Raw genomic sequence first — 13,368 nt, 5'->3', positions numbered from 1 at the left:
CTCAATGGAATGACATTTAAACTAAGGTTCAGCAAAGGAAGTGCGAGTTCTGGAAATGCTCAAAGTGGACCTTTTTGCCGAAACGTACAGTGAGTTTAATCCCGATGCTCTGGCACAACCTGTGCAGCCATTGTGTGGGTATTAAACACGGCTGACAGGTGGCATTTGTGCTTAATCCCGCTAACATTAACCTGCTCTCTGGAACTTGGAGACAACTAACAGCCATACCTCAGGGGTGTTAAGATGGCACACGAGCAAAGAAGTTGAGAGATTAATCCTCCACTGACTGTCTTTATCAGCGCCGCTGAGTAGACACTAAATCGCACAGATCACATAGTTCTGCCGTTTCACCATTAAAATTTATGGCGCTCCTTCCCACGTCCGGAGAGAATTCGTGAGGGCGTTCAACACGGCGGCCCAACAGCACAGCGTGTGGATTCACGCGGCCGGAGCGCCGCGGACGCCGGGAAACGCGTGGCCATGCTGCGACAGAGCATCTCTACCGGGAAGAGTCCAAAACAAGTAGGGAACATTCCGGCAATTTCCGTCACTCATCAAATATATGTATATTGATAGCGCTAAAGCAGCAGCAGCTGCCCCTTAACCAGTTTCCTTATGAAAGGATCTCGAAATGACTGCCTGCGGAAGGAGAGGGGTCTGGAACCGCACTCATGCCGGAGAAATGTCACTGAGAGACGAACTTGTACTGCTGACAGATTTGTGCGATACCAATGTGCGCTGTTGAAAACACCCCGACAGGAGCTGACTGCGCGCGCGCGTGTGTGTGCGCGCTGCCCTGCCAAGGGCCACAGTGAGGGACATTGCTGCCCTGAGAAAGGCCAGAGGGGCTCCGCAAGATAAAATTCCTCCCTGTTACTGAAACTCTTGTCCCGGCGGTAACCTGAGCTCCGATCCCCGAGGAAATATGCGAGCGCAAAAGGCGACAGCGGCCCTGTGTGTCGCTGCAGTTTGGGCAGGAGTAATGGGCTGAAACGCGAGCGTGCACAGCTCACAATACACGCTTACTGCGGCTCGACGTGGCGCCGCAATTCCAGCGTGAGCACACGCTCACATTTAAAATGACTGGTTTCACCAGCGTTCGACATCATTGCTAGAGTAAGAATTTACTTCAAATGAAACTTGCCCAGTTAAAGTACAGAATTAAAACATGCACAGGATTATTACTTATTTCCTTACTGTAGATGATACCTTTGTGTGACTGACCCAATTATAGGGTTGGGTAATTTTTACTGTGTCCACTGAGGGTAAGAGCGACTGCTAGGTGAGGACCCTGACCCTAAGGAAGAGAAATGACACGCTGAGCAGATCTACTATAGCCGCACCTCAGGTTGGTAGGATGCAGCGGCACTTCCAGCAAATATGCCGGTGGATGCTTTGAGAATGACCCAGAATGCACCGGGAAAGTTGAAAGCACAACTTAACAGACCAGAGACTTTAAACCCCAGAGTGCCGCCCTCCAGTGAATGGAAACGTTCCCCTCCCTTTTTCCCCCACACATTCCACATAAATTCGATTCCGGTTCCATCTTCCTGCCTGCGCAGATAGACGGCAACGTTCCACCGAAGGGCGACTTGACATCACACACCATGAATGTTTAACTCGGCCACACACTGCCGTGCTCGCTGGCAGCAGTGCAGGAAAAGGAAAAAGCTGCTCTCTGTCCTCTGCTAAGTGTCTTTTCATTCAAATGAATTTTAATTCTTTTTTTAAATCTTTTTATAACCTGTCTTTTATGAACTACTGTATGTTTACAACATAACAGGCTGAAGAGAAACGTACAACTGAGATCAATTCGGAGGTCAGAATTATAAGGAGCATATTTTCCAGACACAGAAAAACTGAGAACAACAACACTGTCATGTCCACGCCCGCACCGCGATCGACAGCACCTGACACCAATCAAGCACCTGAATGAGCGCTCACCTTTAAAAGACCCTCCTCAGCTCCCGTACAATCGCGGAATCTCGCTGAGACAACCATCCCTCCTGCGCTATGTCTAGTTCTTCCTCGTCCCTTGCTCCCTGTCTCCGTTTCCCGGCTTTCGACCCTTCGCTTCATTTCCTGACCACGTTCTTCAACCCTCGCTCTCACTCTGATCGTCAATCGACCGATTCTTCGCCTGTCCCCGACAACAAGAACTTGCTTGATCCCTTGGTTCCTGACAACCGATCCTGCACTTGGGTCCAGCCGCCCCCGAGTCCTCGGTTCCATGTGACAAACACACATTTCTACATATATAATATATATTTACACATTTATCTGATGGCTGTTTCCAAGGTGACTTAAAACGTGAGGTTCATACACTAGTGGTTGGAGCTGCTGCTTTTGGACCCAAAGGTCACAGGTTCAATTCTCATATCCAGCTGTAATACTCTTGAGCAACGTACTTACCCTGAATTGTTCCAGTGAAATTACCCAGCTGTATAAATGGGTAAATAACTGTCGGTAGATTAACATTGTAAGTCACTTCGGAGAAAAGTGTCAGCTAATTGAATAAAAGTAAATGTAGAAGGCAACAGCCCTGACCTTGCGCTACTGCACCCCCTTCCCCCCCCCACATCACAGCTTTCTGTTCAACATCCAGATAAGGAGGAAGGTCAGGGAGGGCACACAGTCCTGGGGGAGCAAAGGAGAAAACTAGCAAGTAATGTGAACATCTGCTCATGGCACTCCAGTGTATGTGTCCACATCATACTGTGAAACATTTCATCTTTGTCTTTAAGGGAAGCCTGTACCATGATGTGCTCTAAGCACCTTTCAGCTTCCAGGCTGATCACCTGTACAGTTATTTATGCTGCAAAACCTTCCTGAAGGGAACCACAGATGTTCCTCAGGCTAGACTGCAGTCTGACTGTACAAATGTGAGACCAGCTGGTGAAAAACTGAGCTCTTCTACAGTAAAATGGGCTACCACCACCGGTTTATTTGACATGTGGCACCATTTTATGGAGTTCAAGCAAAAATGTTATAAGAAGAGTTTCTTAAAGTTTGCGCTTGGTTTATTTTTTATTTAACAATTTTAAACGTAACCAGCTCAACGATTATCTCTAAATCTGAAAATATCAGCGATACTTACAAAGTAATACATTTTCAAACAAGCCTTTTTTTTCACTGGTCACTGTGCCAAAAAACAGAAAAAACTGGCTGTTTGAGCCAGAGGAAACACGTGGCGTCTCCCGCGGTGCGAGTCAAGGTTAAGCGCATGCAGCTGGGCGGCTGTGGAGAGACGTTTGTGTTGATAACCTGTCCCTCACGGGTCAGGAGAAAACTGCTCTGAGGCTCGTCGCAGGACAACCGCCACGCTTCCTTCAAATTAGCACGGGCGGTGTTTGGCGTTTGTAAAACAAGGTCTCCTGTGACAGGCACACAAGGAGGGGAGGTACAGGAGGTGAGAACCCACCCCTGGGGGGTAAAGAAAACAGTTGTGATGAAGGGGAAACCCCTTTTGCAGACCTGTTCTGTACAGAGGTCGCACATGGGTCGGGACCCCAGTCACTCCATCTCAATGCCAGTTCTGCACCGATGTATCCATCACCATCAGCAAACAGCATTTTTTCTCACACACACACTTTCTGAACCACTTGTCCCAGACAGGGTCGCGGGGAACCGGAGCCTACCCAGCAACACAGGGCCGGAGGGGGAGGGGACACACCCAGGACAGGACGCCAGTCTATTGCAAGGCACCCCAAGCAGGACTCAAACCCTGGACCCACCGGAGAGCAGGACCTGGTCCAACCCACTGCACCACCGCACCCCCCGCATTTCTTCTCTCTCACACACACATACACACACACACTTTCAGAACCACTTGGCCCATACAGAGTCGCAGGGGACCGGAGCCTACCCGGTAACACAGGGCGTAAGGCCGGAAGGGGAGGAGACAGACCCAGGGCGGGACACCAGTCCGCCACAAGGCACCCCACACGGGACTCGAACCCCAGACCCACCAGAGAGCAGGACCCGGTCCAACCCACTGCGCCACCGCGCCCCCATGCATTTCTTCTCATTTACTCTTATTCATTTAGCAGACATGTATGCATACTGATGTGAAATTTAAACAACTTTTTTAAAACTAACTCATTAGTTACATTAAATACTGACTACGCTTCATATTAACTTCATCAGCAATGTTACTTGCCATCATCGAGACAACGATGGTGCAGTGATCTTAACATGGAGCAGGGTGGAAATGTTCACATTTATGTATGTCACTCTGTAAAAAGAAATGCTGTGTGATGAATCTGCATGCATATGCACAGGAAAATAATCATAATGAGTACATTTTTAGAATGCTATCTTTGCTTGGATTCTGTTTTCAGTAAATCATCCAGATTAACTACCGTAGTGGATGGCCAACTCCTCATTCTCGACACACTTCAATTTTTAAAACACTTGCCCCCCTCCCCACACTGTCCGTTCAGTACGTGGCCATGAAACGGATCAGTCTCGAAATCTAGGCTCACTTTTCTGCAGCTCTTATTTTCTGTTTTTTTGAAAAAGCCTGTCTGTTAGCGGACATGTCAAAGCAGCTGGTACAGGGAGACGCAGATTTGTCCCATTCTGCCTGAACGTACTCCTGCCCAGAGCCTCACTTACGTACCTCTTCAGTAATAACACGCTGCTGTGTATGTTTTTATAGTTCCGGTAGCTCTAATTACGTCCAAATGAGCGTGGATGTGCAAACACAGACACCAGATGCACACGGCACAGTAAGCATGGCTCCTTCCTCTAACACCTCCGTAATTATCACACATAATAGCCTCCTGTTCCTTTCAAGCATCCGTCAAAATGCCAGAGCTGCAGCTTCCTGTTAGCGAAGGCCCTTGTTCTCCTGTTTGTTTTAAGCACGTTGGAATTGAACAACCCGCTGATCACCATGTTTACATCACTGATGGATAATATGAGAAAGCACTATGTGCAGAGACGAAACGAACAGCGCAGCTACTCTTTTTGCAGGCTGACGCGATGAAAGGGCATCACATATCTTTAATGGCATGACATCACATCACATCACTTCCTGTCCCATAAACACTGAGACCTTGAGCTTCTTGATCCAAAAACATCCTTCCCTTTGGGACTCCCCTTTGCTTACACTAACCTGAACAAGTCCGAATCCTGAAAGAAGTACACTTTCATACGAAGGAATTTGGAGAAACATCCTGCCTTTCTCGTTGTCTCTTTCATCCTTTATCTTACTGCATGTCCCTCAAGACAAGCCACACGTGCAACTGAGCACAACAGTTAACAAGAAGGTGTCTGTTCCTACGGCAACCACCGAGGCCTTCCTCATACGCGGTGAGAACCTGCAGCTCACTTTTCCCCAGTGCACAGCAGGGCATCACCTTTCTACAGCTGATCTCTGACTCCATAGCTCAGAGCGAGATGCTGCTGGGGCCAGTGAGCCCCTGCATCTTTGTTTTTGAAAGTTTAACCCTGAGGTGTATCAGAGTCCACACCACATCCTGCCAAAGGACATGTATATGGGGGTGGCGAGCGGTACTGTAGTGATTACAGACATCTTCTTACAGTTGGTGGTCCTGAACCCCACCGAACCCCATAAGTACTACTGATCAAGGTACTTACCCTGAATTGGTGCGGTAAGGGTACACTGCTTTAAACGTGAAAATCACTGCAAGTAGCTTAAAATGGAAAACTAATATTGTTAGTTGCCTTAGACAAAGAAGTCGGGTAAATAATGGTTAATGATAATAATAATAATAATAATAATAATAATAATAATAATAATACATGAATTCAGAGGTATGTCTGGGCAGTTTAAGAGACACCTCTGTCCTGCCATTGTGCTTGGGAGGTAAGGGCATTTAAGTCAGTCTGACACCACACATCACGTTTGCTCACCAGCTCTAATAGCTGTGCTCTCCCGGGGGACTCGGCGTGCGAGCTCCTCCCCAGGACCCACACCCACCCATCCGGCACGCCAGCCATGTCCAGTCTACATGCACCAGTCCCGATGACAAACACCAGCGGGTTAGCTCAAAGGTTACCAAATGGGCGGCATCACACTCAGGAGTAGCGACAACAGCAAGGAATCCAAGCGTGTAACAGCGAAACAAAGGGTATAACCTGAGACAGGCTGCGAGGTAAATCACCGCAGTGGTTCCCATAGAGACGTTTCCATAAACACCAAGCCAGAGGCGCATTAGGAAAACAAGCAGAACACAGCAGAATAACTTTACATGTCCAGATCTGTGAAGTAGATATGATTCACACCTTTACATGAGGGGAGAAGCGTTCAGAGGGACACAGTGCTTAACAAACATCTGACTGGAGCGTGTGACAACTGAAACGCTGATGTGTTCCTCATTAAGGTACATGATACTGGAGCATGGTTCCATAGCCCTAACCCAAACAATACAGGCAAACTTCTTTGCCTTTGTAGTACATCGAAGAGATACTTGCACTGTGTAATCTCCGCAGGCTCTTACAGCGGTGAGACAACTGTGTAAAGTTGGAGAGAGCAGAAATGTGTAATAAGTCGCGTACCTTCATTGTGGCAGCGTTGCACCACAGATCGGAACCAACAACAGCCGATGCCCCCTCAGTCACACCGGTGAGCGTTTGGGTGCGGCATCGGAACTGCGGCCGTCGCTCACCTTGTTGTAGTAATGCAGCTGCACCGAGTGCCACTGGCCATCGCTGACTCCCCCGGCGACGAAGGGTGACACCGTGGTTTTCGTCTCTCCTTTAGCAATGGAACAAGGAAACAGCAGAGAAGGATTTACTTGAAGAAGCACCTACACCAACTTTTCAGCTGCGCTTTCATTTCTTCTGTGCAGCGATGGTTATTCCGAAAGGGGAAGTTTTCCATTTCTTTGTCTCCATCTCAAAACAAGTTTCACAGAAGTGCCCATAAATCATGTGTTGAAAATGCCTGGGGATTCACAGGTAAAAAAATGGTGTTCATAGAGCGGTACAGACCGGCAACGATTTAGAGGAGCTATTAGGTGTTTTCCAAAGGCAAGACCCACCTGTCAGAGTTCACAAGCAGCAGCAGGTAACACAACTACCATGTTTACATTTACACTGATTCATTCAGCAGACGCTTTTGTCCAAAGCGACGTTCATCTTAGAGAGCAGTACAAAAAGTGCATCGCACCAACACAGGGAGGGATTTGGATGGAGACATGTCATTCTTGAGTGCGGTCAATGTTAACTGTATCTTTCCAGGAACTCCTGGGGACCCTCTGCGACTCACCATTAATAACCAGGATAATGCTGCCAGCCATCACACTCTCTCTGCTGTGCTGCTAGCACTGTAACGCACACTTGTGTGACGAGCCCGTCAAGAACGGTTAAGCAGCGCTTTGTTCTCTAACACAGGCAAGTACAGCAAAACACTGCAGCTATCTCCTGATCGCGTATCACTGCTCCTGTGGATGATGCCAACACACGGTCTATGAAGGCTGTAACCTGAGGTTGCTGGTGTGAGGTGTGGGTGGGCGTGTTCTGGAAAGAGTGGGGAACAAGGGTAATGTGTGCCTTATCGCACTCTGGCCAGCTATTTCCTCAGCAAGCCCCGGACGATGGACTGATGAGGGCTGCCAGACTTCACAGTTCGCACCTCACCCCCTCGCTTAAACGCTCAGCTTTACGGTTAGGTGGCACATGCTCTCAGCATCTATGAGGAAAAATATTATGCCTATTATTATTATTATTATTATTATTATCATCATCATCATCATCCATTATTCAGCTCACATCTTTCTCCAAGATGACATACGGTGTCAGGGATTGAAACCCTCAAGAACCTTCCAGCTTCAAGGCAACAGCTCTAACTACCACAACATCTCCTGGCCCTTATAGATTTTATTGGTGTAGAGCCAACACACTTAGAACGAACGCAGAAGTGGTGCAAAAATCTAAGTGGAACGAAGTGCAGTAAAAGTGACAGTGCTCTGAACATGGAGACCACAGATGTGACCAAAGTGACCGTTCCTCAGCGTTTTCGAGTGCTGATAGGAGTCACTACCGTAATTTTTCATACCTGTAGAGAAGGTAAGCTGGACCTGCTCCTCGATGATCTCCAGGGCAATGAAGTCGTGCTTCTCGTTGAATCTGCCATTGTACAGCAGGAGGGCGTTCCTCTCTCGGGTTGCAAACCTGTGCAGCCATTCGGAGGAGTCCCATTACAACCCCAGGGTGAGGTGTTGGGAGACATACATAGACACGAGGTCATGGGTGAAAGGAAAGGGCCGTAAACAAAGGGAGGGGAGGGAGGTGGACAGGAACAGCGAGGAAAGCCAAAGAGGGGCAGTTGAACGAGTGACCCACAGGAGCGCTTTGGCACCATGGTACTGGCCGTGTGAGCCACATCTCCGCGACACTTGTGTGGGGGGGGTGCTATTGGGGTGAGAGGAGTCACGGACCAGATAGCACAGGCACAGGAAGCCACACCATGAACCGTTTCCTGTTTCCAAGGCTGATCCATGGTTTGCCCACACTGATTCCTCCGCAATCCCGCAGCCCCCACCAATGCAGCACCCTCGGGCTCCACGCACCGGTAACTAATGGTTTACAACTTACTACAGAAGTGTAGCACTGCGAGACATTTTGTGGAGAACCGCATCAACTACAGGAATAAATAAATATTTGCGAATCTTTGATTCGCTCCATCAGTAGTCATTAGTACAGCTAATTCTGTTTAGTTCAACAATGTGGTCTCAGTGATTGGACACCATTCCTAAGGGTGCAGTGTCCATGTTCAAAGGTGGTGGAATGAGGGAGAGCCCACATGTGTCCTGACACGTCCAACTCACAGACCGCGCTCCTGCGCTCTGGGCATTAGCGAGGCCACGTATTCCACTAATGGGGGTTTGTTCCAGAACACCTGCCCCTGAGCGCACGATCCATTTACCCCACTTTCTCATTACCAGGGAATCTTTTCATGGCCAAGGACTCCATGCTGAGCTGGGGAAAGTTCTGGAATACGCTGCATATGACAGACATACGAAAGACTGCGCGCACGACACAGTCAGTGAACGTTCAGTCTTTGGGGCGAAGAAATTAGAGGCGGTTATGGCACAGTCAGCTGGAGTTCCGCTCCACACACAAAGGAAAGGGGGGTATCAGGGATACAGAGACTGAGAACAAGCAATGACACACAGGTGGGACATGAAGGCAGACAGCGCGGTGTAAATGAACACACTAACAAGTTTGCACAGCACTCACATGAAGGACAAGGTGAAGTGAAACCTCTGGCGCAGGCCTCTGAATGTAACGAAGGAGCGGCCGGGGAAGCTGCGTGTGGTCACCTCGCAGTAGGGCTTCTCGTAATCTCCCGCGGGGCATTGGCAAAGAAAGCCACCCACCAGCAGGTCCACACACTTCCCTCCGTTCTTGCACACACCGGGCACGCAGCGCCCTGAGCGGGCGTCCACCTCGCAGTGCTCGCCTGGGGACGAGGGAGACACGTCAACTACGGATGGGAGACGCAACGCTCATTAAGCCAGAGCTGCTATAAACATTCTTGTGATTAAAGTTACAAGTTACATGTTCTGCAAATAAAGATTATACCCATTTAAACAATTATTTACATGTACATGAAACGACTTTGAAGCACAATGTACTGTTGAGAGCACTCTTGTCATTTTGGTAGCGAGTCTGCTCAGGTTCCTGAGCGGACACTTGGTCGAACGTGTCGAAAAGAACCCCGTAGCGAGTGCTGTGTTCCTGAGCGTGGTGCACCGCTGGCGTCCCTGGTAAACCCACAGCATGGCGCCTGTACAAAAACAGGGCGTCTCCCTCCTCACGGTCGCGCTCCTGCGGTCTGTACACGGCTCATCCTATCCACAGCCAGCCAGTCAATGAATACCATGACGTAAAAACCACCCCACCACACCACACCCGTATCAGTGATTAATTCTTAATTCTTAATGATTGTGTCTTAGAAAGAAAAATGCATATTTAGAGGCTGATGTAAAACTATGTGCTTTTCACTAATCGACACCTCTGGGACACGTGAGCCTCTCAGAGGGGAAGTCAGCAGTGTCACGACCCAGCCGCAGCCCTTCATTCTCATCCAGGGAGCAGCCTGCAAAGATGTGCGAGCACTAAAGCTCATAGTGCACACCGGCAGCACCGGTAGTTGGGAAGGACTCCCTCGGCCAATTTTCACTACTGCGCGGTTTCGGTGAGCGGCTCGAACACGCGGTTAATGACTGAGGAAATGCTGCTGAAGCCCTAACAGAGGAGATAAAGAGAAGCCAAGGTGTGTGGGGCAAGCGGACCACTACTGCCCTTGCCGTGCGGGCAGGCTGAAGGAAACCCCCAGGCCGTGGGGACAGACCCGGGGTGGAGGCAAGAAATCTTGTTTCCCAGCGGAAAGTTCTCTTACTGGATTGGAATTATACACACACACACATTTTCAGAACCGCTTGTCCCATACGGGGTCACGGGGAACCGGAGCCAACCCGGTAACACAGGGCGTAAGGCCGGAGGGGGAGGGGACACACCCAGGACGGGATGCCAGTCCGCCACAAGGCACCCCAAGCGGGACTCGAACCCCAGACCCACCAGAGAGCAGGACTGTGGTCCAACCCACTGCGCCACCACACTCCCTCTGGATTGGAATTATATTTTCTTACAACCCAGGACCTGAATTAACACACTGTCAGACTCCACTAAAACACTGTCCTGCTGGGAACCCTGTGCGGTGCTCATGGCCTGACCAGCATGTTTCACGTGTCACACATCACCACAACTAGGAGCGGCGTTGCATAGCAGGACACGGGTTGTGAGCCACCATGATGGTGACAACTGGGCTGCCAGAGGAATAATCCCTTTTCAGAGCAAAACAGGCGGATCCGTCTTCCTCTAATGTGAGAAGCTGGAGGGCACCCAGGCTGTCATCGCTTCCATAATAACGAGAGGCTACCTGGACTAGAAGTGTGACCTTCAAAGGCTGGAGCCCTGCACCGGAGCTGGGCGATTAGCTGGTAATTGCCCCCATGGAGGAAGCGGTGGAGCAGGATGAATCGCCCGCTGTGCAGATGTGGGGAGGAACTGACAAAGAAGCAGACCTCAGTGGCAGGGAAGGAGAAGCTCCGGACAGAAGGCGCTGATAGGATGACGTTCTGTGTCTGCAAGGCTGAGGAACGCAAGACTTCCTGCAACCATTACTGGCCCCTTCCGCTTCCCATAGTGCACTGCGAGAATTAATGGCACAAACTAGAGTTCAGCTGAGCCACTTTCTCTCAGAAGTGTTTTCATTTCCAAATAGTAAGAAAGAGCTCGCTGCACGGTGCGCGCACACACACACACACACACACACACACACACACACAGGCTGAAGTCGCTTGTCCCAAACGGGGTCGCGGCAAGCCGGAGCCTAACCCAGCAACACAGGGCGTAAGGCTGGAGGGGGAGGGAACCAGTCCATCACAAGGCACCCCAAGCAGGACTCGATCCCCAGACCCGGCAGAGAGCAGGACCTGGCCAAGCCCACTGCGCCACCGCACCCCCAGTTACCGCATGGCAATTTCTATAAACAATGAGACAATGATAAGAAACCAGAGCCACCTGCTGCAAAAACACATAAGAAGTACATATACAGAATACATTCTAGTTGGCCCCCCTTCCGAGCGAATTCAACAGAAGCAAAGAAAGTTTCACACGAGCTGTGAATGCTTATCAGTAAAACAATATAAATAACAAGACCTACACACACACACATATTCGGAACCGCTTGTCCCATACGGGGTCGCGGGGAACCGGAGCCTACCCGGCAACACAGGGCATAAGGCCGGAGGGGGAGGGGACACGCCCAGGACGGGACGCCAGTCCGTCGCAAGGCACCCCAAGCGGGACTCGAACCCCAGACCCACTGGAGAGCAGGACCTGGTCCAACCCACTGCGCCACCGCGCCCCCCTGTTAACAAGACCTATTTCACTGTTAATCTATTTCCTAACCCTAACCCTGTAGGCGTCCAGCTGAGCACAGCTGTCTGCGTGAGCAATGAGGAGAGAAGCCCAACCATGGTACCCAGCAAACGGTGAGGTAGAAAGAGGCAACTGGTACATGTGGAGGGAAAGCAGGATAGAGGCATGGCACTCTCACCTGTGAAATCCTCCAGGCACTCGCAGGTGTAGCCGCCCTCGCGGCTGCGGCACTTCCCGTTGTTGCGGCAGGGCCCCGAGTAGCACAGGTCGATCTCGGTCTCGCAGTAGTCCCCAGTGAAGCCAGGGGGGCAGCGGCAGCGTAGGCCGTTCACCGGATGGATCGGCCTGAAGAGGACGGTGTCCGAGGCGATGAAGGGCGCCAAGCTGTCGAAGCGCAGCACCGACACACACTTCATGTAGTTCTCGCAGGGCTCGCGCAGGCAGATGTTGTCATCGAAAGGCAAGACGCGCTGCGAGGACACCAGCGTCAGCAGGGTGCGGTTTAGATAGATCTGCTCCTGCAACTCCTCCGACGGCAGGTAACGCCCGGGCCCGGCACCTGGTCGCAGGGCCGAGAAGGTAACGTTGAGGATGCTGCCGCGCACATCTGTGTCATTCTGGATGTTGAAGACGAAGACGTCTTCGCGGCCCGCAGACAGGACGGTGGCCACCCCCTCGACGAAGAGCGACAGCAACGGTGAGAGGAAGCGCTCCTGGGACATGTTCTCCAGACGCACCGTGATGCTGTTGGTGAGCATGTCATCCGTGATGATCGTAACACGAAGGGTGCATGTCGCTGTCACACCATGGATCCCATCTGAAAGGCAATGAGAGACGCAGCTGGGCATCATGAGGTACGAGCTCCATACACACCACCACAGCACTGCTAATGGTCTTATTTGCGTCTGTACCCTCGGAGCGAGTCTGTACCAACTCGATCACATTTAACAAGTGAAAAACAACCAGTCATGGCCAGCGACTCGGACAATAGCATCAGCTACTGTCAAGCATGAGGACAGAAGACAGGTGAGTTTTGGACCCAGTTACGGGTTGGTCTTTATTCTCGCGAATCAGGTTCAAGGGACAAGGCAAGATCAGGGTCAGGAACAAACGTGGGTCTTTCCAGGGGCGAACGTGACAAGGCAGGTAATCCAAACTCAGAGGTCAAAAGGAACAGGCAATGGTCAGAACCGGGACCAGCAGAACAAGCAAGACATGACGGGAAAGGCACCGATGCTGAAACCACAAGACCACTAGGGCGATTGCAAGCGGAGCCTCTTTTATCCCTGGTCTTCTTGATTGGATGCAGGTGTTGCCGCTTTGCTTGTTCCCGGGGACATTACAGCTACCTAATAGAAATAATAAAGCAGAGCATATTTTCTGCTGAACTAGTCAAATATTTCACCTAATCCTGCTATGCTACCTCCTCACTGAAATCATGGATGGTAT

At 50.4% G+C, this 13,368-nt stretch overlaps 1 protein-coding gene across 1 annotated transcript in view; it reads right to left on the bottom strand.

Moving 5' to 3' along the window:
- LOC108939247 (cadherin EGF LAG seven-pass G-type receptor 1-like) overlaps positions 1-13,368 on the bottom strand; it is a 69,021-nt gene that overhangs the window by 29,912 nt on the left and 25,741 nt on the right. Inside the window, exons 2-5 of the mRNA XM_029249958.1 lie at positions 12,098-12,736; positions 9,211-9,433; positions 8,027-8,142; positions 6,636-6,724 (exon numbers count right to left, since the gene is read on the bottom strand). Of these exons, the coding sequence (XP_029105791.1) occupies positions 6,636-6,724; positions 8,027-8,142; positions 9,211-9,433; positions 12,098-12,736 (1,067 nt within the window). The remainder of the gene's footprint in view (positions 1-6,635; positions 6,725-8,026; positions 8,143-9,210; positions 9,434-12,097; positions 12,737-13,368) is intronic.

The sequence above is a fragment of the Scleropages formosus genome, chromosome 2 (genome assembly GCF_900964775.1).
Source record: "Scleropages formosus chromosome 2, fSclFor1.1, whole genome shotgun sequence".
In the NCBI taxonomy this organism is placed as follows: Eukaryota; Metazoa; Chordata; class Actinopteri; order Osteoglossiformes; family Osteoglossidae; genus Scleropages; species Scleropages formosus.
The sequence above is the reverse complement of the archived record's forward strand: the minus strand, read 5'-3'. Positions and strand labels throughout refer to the sequence as shown.